General features: G+C 47.1%; 2 protein-coding genes across 4 annotated transcripts in view; one reads left to right on the top strand and one right to left on the bottom strand.

Annotated features, from left to right (window-relative positions):
* The first annotated feature begins 122 nt into the window (after nucleotides 1–122).
* On the top strand, nucleotides 123–13,158 carry THAP3 (THAP domain containing 3). 3 transcript variants are annotated; one of them, XR_004643521.1, is made up of 6 exons: nucleotides 123–339; nucleotides 535–727; nucleotides 2,779–2,874; nucleotides 3,423–3,778; nucleotides 7,447–7,528; nucleotides 12,606–13,158. XR_004643521.1 is itself a non-coding variant. In XM_034753133.1 (4 exons), exons 1-4 carry the CDS (start codon nucleotides 263–265, stop codon nucleotides 3,714–3,716), a joined length of 660 nt encoding a protein of 219 aa, XP_034609024.1. In that variant the 5' UTR covers nucleotides 123–262; the 3' UTR covers nucleotides 3,717–3,985. The 3 variants fall into 3 exon arrangements, 1 of the variants encoding a protein (XP_034609024.1); XR_004643520.1 differs by lacking the exon at nucleotides 12,606–13,158 and adding an exon at nucleotides 9,446–10,928; XM_034753133.1 differs by lacking the exons at nucleotides 7,447–7,528; nucleotides 12,606–13,158 and having other exon boundaries at nucleotides 3,423–3,985.
* The window catches only part of DNAJC11 (DnaJ heat shock protein family (Hsp40) member C11), a 61,799-nt gene continuing 46,343 nt past the window's right edge, over nucleotides 4,738–20,193 (bottom strand). Inside the window, exons 4-10 of the mRNA XM_034753652.1 lie at nucleotides 13,637–13,806; nucleotides 10,922–11,077; nucleotides 10,558–10,627; nucleotides 9,528–9,585; nucleotides 8,008–8,150; nucleotides 7,080–7,209; nucleotides 4,738–6,571 (exon numbers count right to left, since the gene is read on the bottom strand). Of these exons, the coding sequence (XP_034609543.1) occupies nucleotides 6,546–6,571; nucleotides 7,080–7,209; nucleotides 8,008–8,150; nucleotides 9,528–9,585; nucleotides 10,558–10,627; nucleotides 10,922–11,077; nucleotides 13,637–13,806 (753 nt within the window). The 3' untranslated portion in view covers nucleotides 4,738–6,545. The remainder of the gene's footprint in view (nucleotides 6,572–7,079; nucleotides 7,210–8,007; nucleotides 8,151–9,527; nucleotides 9,586–10,557; nucleotides 10,628–10,921; nucleotides 11,078–13,636; nucleotides 13,807–20,193) is intronic.

The following is a 20,193-nucleotide window of genomic DNA, read 5'->3' as shown; positions in this document are numbered from 1 at the left end:
CAGGGACTACAGCTCCCAGCCTGCCCTGCGCACAACCCGTCAGGGGACGCTGGGAGCAGGCGTGAAAGAAGGGAGAGGCGCGATGCATGCTGGGAAAGGCCGTCATTGCCGGGCGGAGTCTCGCTCGCTCTGCCCCGTGGGGGAGGGGGAAAGCAGACCGCTTGGCCCCCGCGCGGGAAATCCGCCCCGGAAGGCGCGTACTGCAGGGGGCGCCTAGGGTCCGCGGAGGGGGCGCCGCCATCTTTGTTGGGGGCAACGCGCGATGCCCAAATCGTGCGCGGCGCTTCGGTGCAGTAACCGCTATAGCAGCCGCTGCCGGCAGCAGCTCACCTTCCACAGGTACCGCCCGACCCCCCCTAGGTACCGGGCCCGCCCCCCCCCCCCCCCCCGCCCCCCGGTACCGGGGCCCGGCCCCCCCCCCCCCCCTCCACGTACCGGCCCCCGGTCCCTTCCCTCAGGTAGCGGGTCCTGGCCCCTCCCCCAGGGACCTGGGCCGGTCTCCCCCCGCCCAGCCTCACCCGCTGTCTCCCGCAGGTTCCCGTTCAGCCGGCCCGAGCTGCTGGCGCGCTGGGTGGGGAACATTGGCCGTGGCGATTTCCAGCCCAGCTCGCACACGGTGCTCTGCTCGCAGCACTTCCAGCCCGACTGCTTCAGCGCCTTCGGCAACCGCACCAACCTCAAGCCCAACGCCGTGCCCACGCTCTTCGCCTTCCCCCGCACCGCCAGGGTGAGCCGGGCAGGGCCAAGTTCTAGGGGGGCCAATGTCGGTAGGCTGGAGTCCTGGAGACTTCATCACGTGACAGTCTTTAATTAAAGATTAATTCCTGGAGGCCAGGCCAATCCTGGAGACTTGGTAACCCCACCGGGTTCTAGTCCTGGTTGTGGGAGCTAGTGGGTAGAGCAAGGGCTGTGCATGACACTGGGGAGCTTACTGGACACTAGGCTCCCCCCTTCTTTTTCTGTACAATGGGGACAACATAACGGACAGGGCTCTGTCCTCCCCCACAAAGGGCATCACTTCATTTCACATCCCACGTGAGCTGTTCCTCAGGGTCCCAAATGCTTTGCCCCTTGCATTAGTCAAGGAGCCACTCCCTGCTATGGATTTTTATGATGAAGTCAATTCCCAATCACGATTAACCTAAGCCTGCTCCCATTGAAATCAGTAGTAAAAATGCCATATCTAGTAGCAGAGTGGTCAGATCTAACTGTGTGTTTAATATACTTGGGCTGCTGGCAGTGCTGGGAAAATATTAGGTGCTCTTGTTAATAATAGCAATTAATCTTTAGCTGCTCTCCTTACACTTACAACTTGTCAATATGCTGCAACAACAAATATTCCGATTTCTACCTTATGAAAGAGGTTCTTGAAAAACGGCATCCTGAACACAAATTCCTTCTTATAGATGGAGATATACCTATCTCATAGAACTGGAAGGGACCCTGAAAGGTCATCGAATCCAGCCCCCTGCCTTCAGTAGCAGGACCAAGTACTGATTTTGCCCCAGATCCTTAAGTGGCCCCCTCAAGGATTGAACTCACATCCCTGGGTTTAGCTGGCCAATGCTCAATATCCCTCCCCTCAAAGTGAATTCCCACACATTTATTCATGCAAACCATACATGTTTAAAATACTGACAGATGACGGAAGCATGTTCCACTCTCCTTGTAACAATTCAAATAGTACACAAGACAAAACTACGACTCTTGGCTAGAGTAGCCACAAGTTCCCTCCCCCTCAGTTCTAGCTAAAAACCTGACAAGTGCTATTCTACAAACTGCCCTACCCCTTTCAAAAGTAAAGGGGGAGAAGAGAGCCTACCAGGTCTGAGAGGGATGCTACTTCACCTGGAATTGATTATTTATATAAGGTCAGTTATAACTAACCCACAAAGAGTTTATGCATGTATACACATCACCCAGTCTTATTCACATTCTGCTTAGTCAAACATTAAATAGGGGAAGTTTTTGTTAAAACCTTGTGTGAAGCTTAAGGCTACAATACTACATTGTCCTGAGGAGCGTGATCATTTTTTATTGCTGTCTTTTTTCCTTGGAGAGCCAAGAATGTTGTATGTGGTTTCCTTCCAAATGGGAGTCAGACTTGGACAGCAAGTAGCACTGGGATTCTCAGAAATGTCACGCGAACCTGAGGGCCTTGTCCTCACTATAGCAAATCAGGAAGGAGACAAGCCCTTTACAATACATGATGCTGAGGATTCCAAATTGCCTACGGTACATTTGTCCCTTCCAGCCTATGGCACCTTTTTTTTTTTAACCTGAGGCAGTGCTGCATTTTGCTGTACAGCACATGGTGATTCTCTAGAATTTGGGGTTCCTTCTCACTGAAATACCCCCTTTTTGTAGATACACCTCTACCTCGATAGAACGCTGTCCTCGGGAGCCAAAAAATCTTACCGCGTTATATTGAACTTGCTTTGATCCACCGGAGTGCACAGCCCCAGAGCACTGCTTTATATCGTGTTATATCGGGGTGGAGGTTACTTGTCTAAATATGCCAAACGGTGTGAAGCGAGTATTTTCACTGGATGGCATTGGAGAAAGCTAAAATTTCAGTCCCAATTGCTTATCACTTCTATTTAAATTCTAGTTAGTAATTTTGTACTTTATGTTGAAATAAAAATGAATGCCTAAAGGGAGCATATGGCTCATTTACACTGACCGTGGCTCCTGGAACAGAGATCCCTTTAAGCTGTAACACTAGTGGTGTTGAAAATAAGAGCTGATTGAGTTTGGGTAATTCCCTGGTCTCTTTAGGACTTTACAAGGACAGAGGATGGAAGGAGATTAGATGAAGAAACTGTTCTGCACCAAGAGCCCCAACCCAGTAGAACAGAGGAACCAAGAGAAGAGGTAAGAGTTAGTCACTTTACCTCACATCTTAGGCAAAATCAAACATTTTTGACAATTACACACAGCTGAGCTCAAAGCACTAGAGAGACTGGGGATTTGACTTCAAACACAGAAGATCCCACGTGAAAAGAGTTCAGTGCTGAGGTTTGGGGATATCTGTCCATTACAAAAACTACCATGCAATTTGCCTGAAAAAAAACTGTCTGGTGGTTACAGCAGGAACTGGGGAGTCAGGAGACCTGGATTATATTGTTGGGTCTGCACTGACTAGCTGTGTGGTGAGCAAATCACTTCCTCTTACTGTACAATGAGGAGAATGCAAACCTCCCCTGTGAAATATGGAGACACTTTAGTCTCCGAGAGAGAGAAGGGCAAAGTAGCATGGCTAGTAGGAAAGCTTCTGCTTGACTCCCAGGATTGGACTGGGGGCTGCTCAGGGTGAGGTGCATTAGTCATGTTGTGGAAGAAGCTTGCATAGTGTCTCCCTGCATAATACCCATCCAGCCAAGCTCTGCATCCCTCACTTTCACTCCCTGTGTTCTTTTCAGGTTAGCACAACTAAGGCACCAGAAGTGGAGGGCCGGCTGCTGCAATCCAGGCCCCCAGTGCAGAGACACCACCCAGTTCAGACCTCAGATCACAACTATGCTGTCAGTGACTGTGCTTCCTTAAAACAAAAACTTTTCCAGGCGCTAGAGGAAAATGAAAAACTGCAAAAACGCCTGAAGGTTAAAAGCATGGCACTGAGGAGGATGTTTGTGCGGCTCCAGGCCTGCAAAAAGGAGCAGCAAAAACACCAGGCCAGACAGCCTGGTGGGAGGGAACAGGGCCTGACTTTCTGAAAACTCATCTATACCAGCAAGAACTGTGGTTTGACAGGCTGCCGGCTAGAGTACTTTATAGAGTGAGTAACGTACTCACTACTGTTTCTGATGAGCATAGCTTAAAGTTCACATACATCATAACTACCCAGCATGCACATGGTCAAATGAGAACTAGCAAAGGGAACTTGTCTGAGAAATAGAATGTAAAAAATTCCCGAAACCTGAACTTCTTGCCTCAGCATTTGTAATCTAAATGCCTTTATAATAAAGTAAGAATACCAGGTGTATACGGGTGTGTGAGAAGAGACTCTGGGAACTTTTCTGGCAATTACATTTAGTTAAGCTAATGTTAAATCCTATAGACATTGTCTTTTCGAGGTGTGAAGTAATTCCAAAGTTGTAGAACTACTGCATGGGCCAGAGACCACTTCTGTAATCATGGTGCTAGCTCTTTTCTCCCCATCCCATTCAGTATAATTTATATGAAAATAGATTTTCATAACAGCAAAAACTGTATTATAACTATGTACATCAGGCAAACATCAGTGAGAGGGTAAATGATTTTATTCTTGTATAAAGTTAATGAATTATTGTTTAATGTTTCATCTCTATTCTGTGGCTGGATTTTATCTGCTCTGTTGGGATTTTTTCTTATAATTAACAGCAAATGTTTTACAGCTATTTTATACATACTACTACTCGCATCTCAGCCTTTACTCAATCCCCACACAATCCTGTTACGGGAAATTCTGTTACAGTAGCCAGAGCAACCTCGTTCTAAGCACCCTACAAACACAGATGAGACAGTTCCTTCCTAAGAAGAGCTTACAGCCGAGACTAAGATACAATAATAAAAAGAAAAGCTGGTGGTAGGTGGAAGAGGTGATGCACATTTGAGTATTTTATTGAAGATGCTGGCATCCTGCCCAGCCATCACATAGCAACTTATTGTAAAAACCACCATTCACAATGCGTCTTGAGGAAGGATTTGAAAGAGGCCAAGCTTGAATTTATAAAAATATAACTAACTCACCACCCATAGCTTTCAAAGAGGATTTATTATGACAATACAGTGTTTTCTCTTCCACCAGCTTTAAACAAGGTGAAGTAATCAATGTGTGGAAGATCCATCTGCAGCAAAGGAAACACCGGGGAGTTTTCAACTGAAAATTGATTCAACACAAAATTTATTGCACAGTTGACACTTAGCTTCAGATCAAAAAACACTGTGAGATGGTAGTGAATGAAATGCATTCCTAGAACAGGCGCTATTCACGCATAAAAAGGTGAGATTTTTCTGATAAAAAAACTGGCAAGCAGCACTTGATTGTAGGAACAAGGAGGGGAGAGATAATTATCAGCTTTCCTGAAATAGCTGTGATAAACCTGCTCTTGGACAAGGACTATTGGAAATGAAATTCCCTGATGTGATTTCACGCTTATGAGGGGGAGATAGGACTGACATAAGTAAACACAACAGCAGTTACACTAAAGAAATAAGGGGCCAAGGTGCATGTCATGAAGTTATTTACTCCAGTAGTTATCAGTAGCAACAATGCCTCTGTCCATATGCGCATCTTCCTAAATCTCTTGCATATAAATGATGAAGGGCCCCCCCCCAGGACTGGCCAAGAGTAGAACTACATTTCAGTGCCTGCGTAATAGCCGCCACTCTCCCTTTTATATAAATATCTAAAAGTACTAAGATGCCAGATACTTAATAGTGCTATTACCAGCAGCCCTGCTGCTTTCAGCTATGTTGGTAGAGCAAGAGTGCACCTCTCTAGAGGTAAGATAAATCACAGGCAGGGGTTGCATCCTAAGGCTATTCTAGAGAATCTAGCCCCTCAGACTGGTGGCAGTCACTGTTTTGAAGTTTTCAGTTGTTCCTCCTATTTGGCACATCTCTACGCTTTGGTCTGGTTTAGTTGTATCAACTTAATTTCCCTCTTTTCCCAGCATAAAATCAGATGGGAAGAGTTGCAGCACCAGAATCAGCAAGGAACAGAACTATTCAGTTAATCTAATTCACTTTTCCCCCCAAAAAGACTTAAAACAACATGCAGTCCTGGGTGAGGAGGAGCAAAATTAATTTGACATGGACAGTGGTTATAATCTATAATTAACCTGGAGTAATAATAGTGCTTGGAACGAATGCTACTGGCAGCTGGATGGAAGCATGCTGAAAAAGGTCCACGTGATTAGGAAAAGCAGAGAACTTCATTCTAAACGTACTTGTCCTTAAACAAAAAGTACATTTTAAATAAAGAAGTGGGATGAACAGCACATCCTCTGTCCAGTAACAGGATTGATAGAGAGGATTCTTAGGAGGTGGCCACAAACTTCAGTTTCCCCGTAGGAGCAGAAAGGGTTAAATTAGCTATTTGTTTTCAGTTAACTTAACCCCAACCCTGTAAGCTTGAGGGAAAGGGAGAGCTAAGAGTCCTCCTCCACTTCCCATCTTGCTGACAGTGAGAGGAAACAATGAGACTGGACAAATGAGCTGCAGTTAACTCACAGCAGGAAGAGCTTGGACACATGACAGCTGGGGCTCTACCCGTCACACCTCCCAGGCAAGTGATGGGCACGCAGAGAGCACTGCATGTTCTCAGCCATGTTCCCTATTGGCTGCCAAGCCACAATCCAGGGCAGTATTGCCTTGGAGGTACCTGTAAGAACAGGTTTTCTCGTTACCTCTTAACATAATTGGTATGACACCGCCTTCTATATGGATCATAAAAATAAAAACATCTCAGTTTCAGTTTCAAACTTGTAGAATCCAGGAGGAAGGTTTTGCAGCTTCTGTTGATTCAGGTACCATACATGACACCCTGCTTTCTCACCACATTAGCCGTCCGCATCAATCCTGTGAGCTGTTAAGAACAAATGGACTCAGTTCATGTTTATTAATAGAGATGTCCTAACTCTCAGCAACATTTACCATAGTGTCAGTTGCAGAACAGAATTACTAGCAGCAAAGGAAATCACTGAATGCAAGACTCTCACCAACTTACAAAAGCATCAATAGTAAGATTGATCACTTAGAAACCTGAATTCTCCAAAGGGCAGCACACAGTCTGAGGTGCCCAAGACTGGTTTAGAAAGGACTTGTACTCTTCAGCCAAATCACAATGCAGCTATTCGTTAGAGAGACATCCAGAACAGGCTAACTCCTCAAAGCTTAATGGCTCCACTGTCCCTGGAAGAGGACTTGCACAATTGAGACATCCTAACTAGCTACAGCAAGGCATCACTGATGCCAGACACGGCGATGGAGTGCAGCCCAGTGAATTGTGGGGGGGGCCTGAGGGGATCCTGTCCTCTCTGCTGGAATTGGGGCTTGGTGACTGGAGGAAGGAGAACGCAATCCTTGCTACTTACATTGCTTTGGTATCCTAAGGGCCTCGCTGTCAGCAGACATCACTTGATGTAGAACTCCCCGAAACTGATAGAGCACTTTCAAACTCTTCTCTTCGCCCACACAAGGGTCATAGAACCCAGGCAGCCCAGCCTTCAACAACGAAAACAACACACTGAGCATTCTCACAGTTCTCCCACTGGTGTTTTTAGGTTACAATAGAAAGAGGGAGTTTTAAAAGGAGTTGAAGGTTTCCTGCACATGGGACACCATCAACACCAACTAATTAATGTAAAACATTAGTTAAAGACACTTTCAATTACATCTGCCTAAAGGTTGGTTTTATAATTAAATTTTCCTATTTTATTAAATATTTTTCTCCCCCTGCAGCTGAGTGAGAGACTCTCACAAACAACAAGGGAAACTGACTGTGTAGGGAAATCAGCAGAAGTGACTATGAAGTGCAGCCAAGGTAAAGTAAATTCAAAGTAAATAAAAAAATAATTCTCCCTTTAATCTTTCTGCTAGTGGTTTTAGGCATTATTTATAACAATAGCAGGTAAATAATTTTCAGACATGTAATTTTCAAGATGACAGTGTCCCTTTAACATCCAACATTTGTTAAATGCATCTGATTCGCCCACTGACCTACAGTAGTTATTACATATCTGATAATATAATTGAGCGAGGCCTTCCATTCCTATACAAGCCATGGACATTCAGGAAAAGTGTCAGCTCTGTTAGGTGTTCATGGTGGTTATTTAAACTATCATTGAAGAGTACTTTAGAGCAGCTCTTTTTGTGGATGCACTTGTTCTGGATTAGAGTTTACTTCTAGTTTGTTTGCCTGCACTCTGCCAGGGGAGGATGAGGTGCTGCAGGATTGGGATGTGCAGGGCCTGCAACAAAGGTTAACGCCCACAAGGCAATTCAGCACATGTCATTGCATACCTTGGAGGCCTCCGTGAGGATAAGCTTAGAGTCCTTCACCAAGCACTGCAGGGGCACGGTCACATCTATGACTTTCACTTTCTCGTTCTTCCTGCTATTGTCATTGACAAACTTCCCATACCAGGCATTCACTATTATCAAACCTGCATTCCACACAAGAACAAAGATATGGCAAAAGGCTCCCCCAGGCATCTGTAGAGAAACTAATGAAGAGATCAGCCCCCCACCCCCCTTCCTAGCATTCTTCTCATACTGCCAGAGGGAACCGTTTTCAAGAAAGAGTGTTGGAAGGGCAAATACAGAGCTTTCCTCAAAAAACTTCAAAATCATGCACAATGCTAGGCCAAGCCCAACCTGGGAACGAAAGGAGTATTTCAACTAGGACTTAAGGAAAATTCCTGCACTGACCTGATCCCCCTATAACACCAAATCAAATGAGTGGTGAACCTCCCCCAGGGACTGAGGCACATACAACATTCCCCGAACCCCACTTCCCCACCCAGGGCCATCCCAAGGTAGAGCCACATTGCCACTTTAACAGTCGTCATTAAGATCTGGAGTTAACCATATGGACATAAAAGTGGCAGCTCCCCGCGCTGCCACTGGGGAGCGGGGTCGGGGGCCGCTCCGCACATGCATGCCACGCCTCCACACGGCTCCCAGAAGCAGCTGCATGTCCCCCCTCCAGCTCCTATGTTTAGGGGCAGCCAGGGGGCTCCACGCACTGCCCCTAGCGCCGTCCCCGCAGCTCCCATTGGCCGGGAACCACAGCCACTGGGAGCTGCAGGGGCGGCACCTGTGGACAGGGCGGCGCGCAGAGCCACCTGGCCACACCTCTGTGTAGGAGCCAGAGGGGGAACACGCTGCTGCTTCCGGGAGCTGCTTGAGGTAACTGCTGCCCGGAGCCTGCACCCCTGAGCCCCTCCCGCGCCCCAACCCCCCTCCTTAGCTCTGATCCCCCTCCTGCCCTCCGAACCCCTCGATCCCCGCCCGGAGCACCCGCCTGCATCCCAAACCCCTCATCTCCAGCCCCACCCCAGAGCCTGCACTCCCAGCCAGAGCTTCACCCCCCCACCATGTCCCAACCCTCTGCCCCAGCCCTGATCCCCCTCCAGCCTCCGAACTGCTCAGGCCCAGCCTGGAGCACTTTCTATGCCCCAAATCCTTCATCCCAGCCCCACCCCAGAGCCCGCATCTCCAGCTGAAGCCCACACCCCAACCCCCTGCTCCAGCCTGGATCCCTCTCCTGCACCCTGAACTCCTCATTTCTGGCCCCACACCTGAGCCTGCACCCCCAGCCAGAGTCCTCACCCCCCTGCACCCCAACACCAATTTCATGAGCATTCATGACCCACCATACAATTTTCATACCCAGATGTGGCCCTCGGGCCAAAAAGTTTGCCCACCCTTAATACCTATTTTCCACTTCTCTCCCCAGCCCTCCAACATCTATAGGGATCCCACTGCCCCTTCCTCTCCTCAAACCCTTCAGAACAAGTAAGTCATGCTGCACTTTTTACCCATCCTGGCTTCCTCTGCCTCAATTATCCTCCGGACGGACTCTTGCATTAACCGAACCTGCCACAACACAAAGGACAAAACAAAATGCAGCAGTCAGATTCCATTTAAAACAGCTATGAACCCCAAGTGGGAATAGTTTCCTTCAGCTGAGAAGGCTCATGAGGGATGAGTGAATTAGGAAGACACCTGCAGACCAGGGCCTGGGCATTGTCTCAGGGCTCACCTGCGCATAAATATGAAAATGAAGATCAGAACAAAAACACAGGGAAGGGGGAAATGCCTCAAACTGCCCTGGGGTTGCGGTGACAGAGCATGGGAATGTTAGGGACCACAGGACGGCTCCATGTCATGTCTGGAGATCATCCAATCCAGGGGTAGAGTGTCTCAGAGAAATTAAAGAGTGCCAGCAATTGTGGCTTGCGGGAGGCTCTGTATTCTGTTGCCCTTGCCAATGACAGCAGCACACTCAGCTACTGGGGTGAAGGGAAAGACTCAGTCTTACTTCCTGGGCTGGGGGGCAGTGACAGGTTCTTCCCTCCCTCCCCTCCAGGGCAGGAGATGGGAGCAGGGAGGAGCAAAGATAACATCCTGTGGCTCACCGGGGGGGGGCACAGAGCTGCCATGAGACGCTTGGCTCTTTCTGCCCCCTTCCCTACTGTGAGAATGGTCCTGAGGGGAGGTGGAAAAGCTCAGCCTGCTGCTACAGCGGTCATGATTGGCTACTCTTCCCCAGGAGGCGGGCAAATGTGGAAGGCAGCCAGTCAGGAAGGGGATTTTTCCCCCCAGGCAGGGCTAAAATCCCCAAGAGGACTGGAGCTCCTCATATCATCACTAGACTGGCTCCAGCCCTGGCAAAAATCACACCACTCGAAATCGCAAGGATTGGCAACACTGCGGGTGGTATAAGTTCTGCAAATGAAACTGGGGACACAGCTGGAGAACAAAGTGGTTGACATATGCTGTATGGAACAATATAACCAAGGATGAAACTAACAGGCAAGACTGGGGATGGAGGAACGGACCACTTACTGCAGCTTCCGCCTCCTGCTTCTTCTGTTGGACATCACTGGCTGTACTTTCCCTTTGTTTCTCCAACTCTCTGACATGAGGAAGTTGAACAACACATTAGTTATAGGCATTAAATACGATTCAGTGCAAGGATGCACTTCCCATGTCAGTGCCTTAATGATCCTACAGACCTCACTCACTCAGGCTGGTTTCAAGGCCTCCGTTGGCGATTCTTTACAGTGATCATCCTTCAGGCTCCCCATTTTAACTCCCAATAAAACAACTGTACCGCAGATAAATGCCCCTAAACCTGCCACCCTACTTCCAAAAGCAATTGAATAGGAGAGCCCAGCTCTGTATTTAAAACACATGACCTCAGACTCACTTCTCCTTTTGTGCCCTGAGGTAGGGTTTGATGATTAGCCTATGCATGGCAAAGTAGATAACTAGGGGTCCCACGGTGGCGTAGAACACAGCACTGGGGAGCAGCTGATCTGTCAGGTGGACAGGAAAGAAGTAGGTCTGGCTGGCCCTGTTCAACCTAAAACAAAGAAGAACAAAGCAGCTTATCAAAGCAAGTTTGGAGTTCTAAAGCACACAACAGAATACGTCTAATGCCGGCCAACAGTGTAGGCTCCAACTTAGCTGCAGCAACCACCAGAGGTAGTGGGTGTGACGTTGTGCAGTCTATATGGTTTTATAAAAACTTGATAAATAATAAGTCAATATAATGTAACTGAGATAGTTTTAGAGAAAATACGGTAATAAGTGAATGTAAGTAACTGGGATATGCCTCATGCAAAAGGTCTCTTGTAAGGTATCATTCCAAAGCTTATAATCTACTGAGTGTGATCATCTGATTTGTATAAATGTACCACTCTTGTATCTAAAACTAGAAATATAAAATGTAACTCTGAGGGCCTATTGTAATTGTGTAAAGTGTGGACCATTAATGATGGTTTGGAATCTTGATGACTCCCATTGTCTGCAGATGGCTGTATTTACCTGTGAGTCTTCCTGTATATGTGTGTGCTGGCAAGTGAGTAATGAAGTCTTGCAGTGACATGTGATCATGTCACCTGAACTGGAATCCATCTTTAACCTGGTGCTTTCCCAGTGAGGGGGGGTGGAAACCCAGAGAGACAAAGAGTTCCCGCCTTATGCAAAAGATATATAAAGGGGGGAAGAGAACAGAGAGTGGAGAAGCCATCATGAAGAATCCCCTAGCTACCACCTGAGCTGCAACAAGAGCTGTACCAGGGGAAAGAATTGTGCCCAGGCCTGGAAGGTGTCCAGTCTGAGAAAAACTTACTGAAGCATCTCTGAGGGTGAGATTATCTGTATTCAGTTTGATTAGGCATAGATTTGCGCATTTTATTTTATTTTGCTTGTGACTTACTTTGTTCTGTCTGTTACTACTTTGAACCACTTAAATCCTACTGTCTGTATTTAATAAAATCACTTTTTATTTAGTAATTCACTCAGAGTATGTATTAATACCTGGGGGAGCAAACAACTGTGCATATCTCTCTATCAGTGTTATAGAGGGCGAACAATTTATGAGTTTGCCCTGCATAAACTTTAAACTTTATGCAGGGCAAAACGGATTTATCTGGGTTTAGACCCCACTGGGAGTTGGGCATCTGAGTGCTAAAGACAAGCACGCTACTGCGAGCTGTTTTCAGGTAAACTTGCAGCTTTGGGACAGGAGATTCAGACCCTGGATCTGTGTGTGGAGCCAAACAGGAGTGTCTGGCTCAGCAAGACAGGGTGCTGGAGTCCTGAGCTGGCAGGGAAAGCAGAAGCAGGGGTAGTCTTTGCACATCGGGTGGCAGCTCCCAAGGGGGTTTCTGTGATCCAATCCGTCACAGTGGGATAGTCTGAACTCTGAACCCAAAGGTGAAGAGCTCATAGACTAAATCAGAACAGCAGCAAAGGAGACGTCTGAAGCCTGGCAGAGCCCTTACTTTTAAGGAGCAGGTGTCTCCTCTGGAGATACTTGGTTGGAGCTGCGACGATGTTCTGGGGTCTATTTAAAAAAATCTTGAGAGAATCTCTTATGGTTCCAGGACTCATTGGGGAAAGACACAATCACCCCTTCCAGAGGGAAATCAGGAGCAGTTGCTTATCCTGAAAGAATCTACTGCTGCACTGTTCCCACCATCACTTCCTGGATTCCTACCCAATAAGGCAAGGAACGTTAATCATGATTTGGGGACTTCAACAGCTGAGTCAAGGGAGAGAATTATTCCAGGAGTGGGTGGGTCAGCTTTTGTGGCCCGCATTGTGCGGGAGGTCAGACTAGATGATCATAATGGTCCCTTCTGACCTTACAGTCTATGAGTTACTGGTCCCTGTACACATCATGAGATAACCAAAGTTCAAGGTTACACAGGAACAGAGGATGCTCTCACAAGAAGGATCACATTCATGCATGTGCCTTGCAGGAAGGAGAATATTAATGTTCATCAGTTGCTTATGGTCAAATTTATTTTAGCAAGTTTGTCATGATCTGAAGTCATCATCAGGACTGCGATCTTAGTGTTTTTGGATAGGTTCTGCAGTGTTGTCATGCCCTCTGCTGGCAAAATCAAAATATGCATGATAGTCTATCAACACAGTGTTCTGTTAGTACCTCTTTGAAAGCTGCATCATGTTAACTAGTGAAAACTGATATATTCTTAACTCTAGCAATCTAGGTTGGTCTGAATTTTTGCCTGTGTGTAAAGCTGTGGTAACTGGAATGCAATTAAAGATATTTAAAAAAAAAAACCTAAATATCTATCCACTTACAGTAATTTGCCATGCTTGATTTTTAAAATGCACCCTCAGATATTTTTAATGTACTTGCACACTGGTGCCAAATGAAATGCTCAACCTCCAACAGAAGTAGGCTTAGAGGGCCACATCCCTCTATTAAAAGTGAGAGCAGCTGCAACCTGCTCCATTTTATGGCATGTACATGCATCACAGCCTTCGGGTTCCTGTTGCTAGTATGCCTAAAATACCTTTGCTTGGGTGCCCCAATTGAATGCATCAGACACATGAATGTGTGTTACAGTCATAGCCACCAACATCACAGTTATAATCTTGAACTGACTTGATTTTCAGAGACACTCCCTGGGGAACACCAACACTGACAGTGGCTCCCAAAATACTGTGTCTGGAAATCTTCCTCTCTGCTCCATATTCCACTATGGTCCCAAAGAAACCTGTCCTAGAATGACAAAACCAGAAAACAATAAGATGAGAGCAGTGTCTCCAATTTCTCTTTTACTATCCAATTCTGTTTATTGTAGTTCATCACGTATCACAAAGGAGAGGTTACCAACCTTGTACCATAACTGGAGTTCTTCAATGTGTGTGTGATCAGAGATTTTTGTCAGCAGTGTCTGTGCTGCATCCTAGATATCCTTGTGCTCAGGTGCAAGAATATATGGGTGCGAAGGGAATGGAAGGACTGCCTCCACTCCAATTCCTTCTCAACCACAGAAGTCTAAGCAAGACTGCAAGGCAGATGGGAAGGGGTGGGGGTAGTGGAGCACTCATAGGGACACATCTCGAGGAACTACAGTTACCATACCAAGTAAGTCACCTCCCCTTCTTCTTCGAGTAGCGTCCCTAAGGGGTCTCACTTCAGGAGATTCTGAGTGTGGGTGCTGAAGAGGCTGATTTAGTGTGGATCATAGAACGGTGTCACCAAAAGCCATGTCAGCTCTGGAAGCAAGCACAGCACAGTGCTGGAAAAACATGCACCAAAGCTCAGGTGGCTGCCCTGCAGATGTCTGAGGCAGGATGTTTTTCAGTTGGGCCACTCTGAGATTGAGCCCTGGTGGAATTAGCTACCATCTTAAGAGGGGGACAAAACCCCAAGGCTTTGTACCAGGTTAAGAAGCATCCTACAACAGTCCCTGGGTGGAGAATGGATGTCCTTTTATTCATTCCATGACAGAGCTGAAAAGCCTTGGGGAAGCCCTAAGGGGGTTAGTTCTGTCACGGTAAAAGGCAAGAGCTCTTCTTACATTCAGCGTATGGTGGCTCATTTCTTCTCTTGAAGCGTGAGGCTTGGGGTGAAGCACCGGTGGGTGAATCTCCTGATAAATGTGGAACTCCGAAGAAACTTTAGGTAGAAAGCGAGAATGTGGATGTAGTGTCACCTTGTTACGATAGAACACTGTATTCAGTGGGTCAGCCAACAGGGCTCCTATCTCCCCAACACCCTTCCTGGCTGAGGTGATGGCCATGAGGAACCAAGTACAGAAGGACAAAGGAAGGAGGGATCAACTCCCCTTAGGTTCAAACTGAGGCTTCTTCAGCACATAAAGAACTAAACTGAGATCCCATGGTGGAGTGGGTTTTCTGACAGGAGGAAAAAGGTTGAACAGGCACTTAATAAACATCATCACAGTCAGGTGTCTGACGAACTGAAAACTCCTCAATAGGGGGGTGAAAAGCTGTGATGGCAGCAAGGTGAACCTTAACCGAGCTCAGCAATAATTCCATGATTTTTAAATTTGGCAGATAATTAAGAATGTGCATCACCTCGAGAGGAGGTATAGATCAGTGGAAACATTTCCACATCTGTAGGTAGGTTTTCCTTGTAGTAGGTTTTCCACTGAGATCTGTATGTAGTGTGATATGGGTTCCCCCAGATGTGGGTAAGAAAGGGCTGGCAAGCGTAACAAGGATTTCCTCAGCTGGTCCATTTGTCCTGAGCTGTGAAGTTCTGGAAGTGTGCACTCCAGCCCAGCAGGGAAGCACTGTGCTGATGATCCTTGTGGGAGAAGGCTGTGACAATGGAACTCCCACACATACGTCTTTTGGATCTTTCCACCAAGCTGCCATGCTCACCGCTCCCAGCTGCCAGCCCTGGAGCTCCCAGCCGCCGCAGGCCCCGGGGAGCCCCCAGAGCTCCCAGCCGCCACGGGAGCTGGACCCCTCCACTCCCTTCCCACAGCAGGACTCCGACTCTCATTCCCCCATTTTGTCACAGTTATTTTTAGTAAAAGTCAGGGACCGGTCACAGGCAATAAACAAAAATTCACAGAAGCCTGTGACCGATCCCTGACTTTTACTAAAATAACTGTGATAAAATCTTAACTTTAGTAATTAGTAAAGGGACGCAGCATAAGGCTGCTATACTTAAAGGATCCTTGGATTGGGACCCGGAACAGTGGGTGAGACTGCACCCCCCACCCCCTGGGGGAAATGGCTACGCCCTAAGGAAAGGGATTAGAACTCTGGCACGGCAGGGAAGGGGGCTGCACTGGGACAGACTCCGCGGGGAGCTGTGGTCAGAGAACTGAGTCCAAGAGGGGTGGCTCAACGGGAAGGCTGGGGTCACTGAGGACTCAAAGAGAGGTAAGGTGTCCCCAGGGAAGAAGCCCTTGGGATGCTGCTCAATTCCAGAGAAAGAATCTTGCAACCCAGCCAGACCACACAAGGGTACTGTGACGGGCCCTCTTGTGCTGGTCAAAGACTGAGTCCAGGGAGGGCTACAGGAAGATGCACCAGCAGAGAGGGTACTGCGATAGGCCGCAGTTGGACTAATTAGGGGCCTGAGCCTTGGGAGGGCTACAGGTTGACGCCAACAGAGAGGGCACCACGATGGGCCCTGTTGGACTGTTAAAGGCTGAGCCCAGGGAGGGCTGCAGGACATTGAAGTCATTTTTGGACTGCGTAACCCCAGAAGGGATTTGTTTGTTTCATACATGGACTGTGTGTGACTTGGCTGGGGAGTCACTGAAGACCCACCTGACAAGTGCATTCGTTAACATCCTTGACAATAAGAGAGTTGGGTGGGAGAAAAAAAAAAATACTCCAAGCCTCTGGGTAGTATACAATATTTTTTTCAGTATGTTTACACTTGAGTAGCATGAATTTGCCAAGCCACAAAGGCTGCAGCCAGCAGAGAGTCATTGATTTGGTATCGCACAACATGTTGATCAAAAAAATAGTAAAATATAAAATTAACATGGCCCACATTAAATGGATTAAAAACTGGCTAACTGATACGTCTCAAAATATAACTGTAAGTGGGGAATCATCATCAAGTTCATGTGTTTCCAGTGGGATCCCACAGGGATTGGTTCTTGTCCCTGTGCTATTTAACATTTTTATCAATGACCTGAAAGACAACATAAAGCCATCACTGATAAAGTTTGCAGATGACACAAAAATTGGGGGAGTGGTAAATAATGAAGAGGACCGGTCACTGATTCAGAGCGATCTAGATCACTTGGTAAACTAGGCGCAAGCAATGTGTGTTTTAATACATCTAAATGTAAGTATGTACATTTAAGAACAAAGAATGTAGGCCCTACTTACGGACTGAGGGAGTTGCGGCGGACAATCAGCTGGCCCATTGTGCTGCACTGGCCAAAAGAGCTAATTTGATCCTGAGATGTAGAAACAGGAATCTTGTGTAGGAAAAGAGAGATTATTTTACCTCTGCTTTTGGCACTGATACAACTACTGCTGAAAAATACTGTGTCCAGTTCTGGGGCCCACAATTCAATGTGTTAAATTGGAGCAGGTTCAGAGAAGAGCCACAAGAGTGACTAAGGATAAGAAACATGCCGTATAGCGATAAACTATCTAGATTGAGTTCTTTGAGTCCAACAAAGAAAAAGTTAAGTGGTGACTTAATTCCAGTCTATCAGCACCTACATGGGGAACAAATATTTAATAATGGGCTCTTCAATCTAGCAGAAAAAGGTCTAACACAATACAATGGCTGGAAGTTGAGGCTAGACAAATTCAGACCGAAATAAGGTGTACATTTTTGACAATGAAGGTATTTAACCACTGGAACAATTTACCAAGGGTCATGGTGGAGTCTCCATCACTGACCATTTTAAAATCAAAATTGGATGTTTTTCTAAAAAAAATCTGCTTTACGAATAATTGTGGGGAAGTTCTACGGCCTGCGTTATACAGGTCAGACTAAATGATCACAATGGTCCCTTCCTGCTGGCCTTTGAGTCTATGCATCAATTAAATTGACAGGCAAGGCGATTTTGCCCTAAGCAGGCAAATGGAGGATGTCCAACAGGGAATGCTGGGGATCCTTCGTCTTCTCCAATGGAATTGGTAAGGTCTCTTGGAGGGGATCTGTTTCGGAAGATCTTGAAAGGCCTTGAAATCATCATCATAAAATGGCAGGGAGGCACCATAGTGTCGTCTGGTGAGGAGGAAAATTTGTGGGAACGTAATATCTCTTCTTCCTCTGCTAGCTCTTGGTTCTCTGTGAGATCCTCCTGTGGAACAAGAACCAGGGTGGCGGTTGTTGATCCTGACATGCCCTCTTACAATATGGGACCCGGGATAGCTGGTCACCATCACAGGCCCACAAGTTCCAATAACCCCACTGTGGTGCAGTGTAACGGAGGGGGCAGAATCCCAGGGTGGCCAGGTATATCTCGGGTTGGAACTTCTTCCTCGGGGTGCACCTCAAGGGAGGGAGTCTGGAACAGGTAGGTAGAGGAGCCTTGTATAGACACCTTGGAATCAGATGAGGTGTCATCGCCGTATCCATCAGTGGGGCAAGTGGTACTTACCAGTGCCAGTGCTCGAATCAGTACTGGGGGCCAGAGAAGACCCAATAATGGCATCTGTACTGGAGACCAAGACTTGTTTGGCTGGTTAGAGGATGTCTCAGTGTTGGCTGGAAATCCTTCTCCAGAGCCTCAAAGAGCTTGTGTGAGGCTGGTGAACTAGATGGTCCTGGAGGACAAGTCACCAATGTCAATGGCAAGACCAGAGGTTAAGTAGACTACAGGAGGTAAGTCAGCACTGGCAGAGAGTCTCTCTAGGTACCCCTCAGCAATGGTGACTCAGATTCCTCCCGGGTCCTCATGGAACAGAAGCCCGTACGGTACCAGGGACTCCGGACAGGGGCCCCCAGGAGTCAGGTGGTAAGTGCAATCCATGCACCCTTCTCGGCTGGCTGGTACCAACCATGATTTCAGCTTGTCCTTAGAGTCCTCGTGCTTCAAAGGCACCGAGTCGAGTGCCAATGCCAATGCCACTTCAGGTTGTTTACCAGACAGCTTCTCAGTACGCAGTGTTGTCTTTTTAGCCGGTGCCAGGATCATGGTAGCAGTGGTGGGGAGCCTCGGCAGTACCCATGTTGGGATGTGAAGTCCCCTGAGGCCTGGACCCGGAGGTGACTTTTCTCTTCTCTCATCCCATTCTGGAGAATGGGTTCTCTCCTATTTTAGGGTCTGGATGGTTCTAAAGGGGCCCCAGCATCTTTGCTTCCCGCCACAGCAGTGACGGTGGCCAGAGCTCTCTGTGCAACTGAATCTGACGTATGGGGCGTGACTCGGACCCTGCAGGTCTCAGAAAACACTCCATCAACAGGAGTTTTAGTCTGTTCTCCCTCGATATTTTAGACTTGCTTTTAAATCCTGAGCAGATCTTACGTTTCAATGGGATGTGAGTTTTTCCCAGGCAGTGGACGCAGCTTGAATGTCTGTCACTGCAGGAAAAAGACCTATGGCAGGTCTGGCAGGGTTTGAAGCCAGGGGTTTTAGGCATAACCCATTACTCGAAGCCATGGATTGAGGCCCAAGAAGAAAACAAACACCCAGATCAGGCAAATGAAACGGGGGATTCTAAAGTGTGCTAAACTATGGTAAAATATATAAAGAAAATCACTACGAAAAGAAACAGTAAGAGACATGCAAGAAGCCGTATGGCTAACTATAGCCAACACTGCAATACTCTGTCTCAAGCCGTGGGTAGTTGAGACGGAACTGGGGTGGCAGCAGGGCCATACCCCCACACTATGCCCTTACACTGGAGCACAAGGATTCCTGGGGTGCAGGTGCAAACCCTGCTGACGACAGTCTCCAATCAGGAGCACACAGGCACATGCGCATCCTGAAGCGGAGCTGCCACAGGCAGACTAGTCAAAGAAATATCAGCAAATTAAAACAGGAAACAATATGGAACAAGAAAGACGTGTTTGTTAGTGAGTGATTAAATATGTAATATGTAAATACAGGACCTAAATGAAGGAGGCCTTTTTCAGTTAGTACAGTGACAAACTGGCAAGGCTTACAGGCTTTGTCGTTGGTGACGATACACAGATATCAAAAAAAGCAACAGAGGGTCCTGTGGCACCTTTAAGACTANAAATATATAAAGAAAATCACTACGAAAAGAAACATTAAGAGACATGCAAGAAGCCGTATGGCTAACTATAGCCAACACTGCAATACTCTGTCTCAAGCCGTGGGTAGTTGAGACGGAACTGGGGTGGCAGCAGGGCCATACCCCCACACTATGCCCTTACACTGGAGCACAAGGATTCCTGGGGTGCAGGTGCAAACCCTGCTGACGACAGTCTCCAATCAGGAGCACACAGGCACATGCGCATCCTGAAGCGGAGCTGCCACAGGCAGACTAGTCAAAGAAATATCAGCAAATTAAAACAGGAAACAATATGGAACAAGAAAGACGTGTTTGTTAGTGAGTGATTAAATATGTAATATGTAAATACAGGACCTAAATGAAGGAGGCCTTTTTCAGTTAGTACAGTGACAAACTGGCAAGGCTTACAGGCTTTGTCGTTGGTGACGATACACAGATATCAAAAAAAGCAACAGAGGGTCCTGTGGCACCTTTAAGACTAACAGAAGTATTGGGAGC

The sequence above is a fragment of the Trachemys scripta genome, chromosome 19, assembly GCF_013100865.1.
Source record: "Trachemys scripta elegans isolate TJP31775 chromosome 19, CAS_Tse_1.0, whole genome shotgun sequence".
NCBI classification, from domain to species: Eukaryota; Metazoa; Chordata; order Testudines; family Emydidae; genus Trachemys; species Trachemys scripta.
Note: the sequence above shows the minus strand (reverse complement) of the source record. Positions and strands in the feature narration are given on the sequence as shown.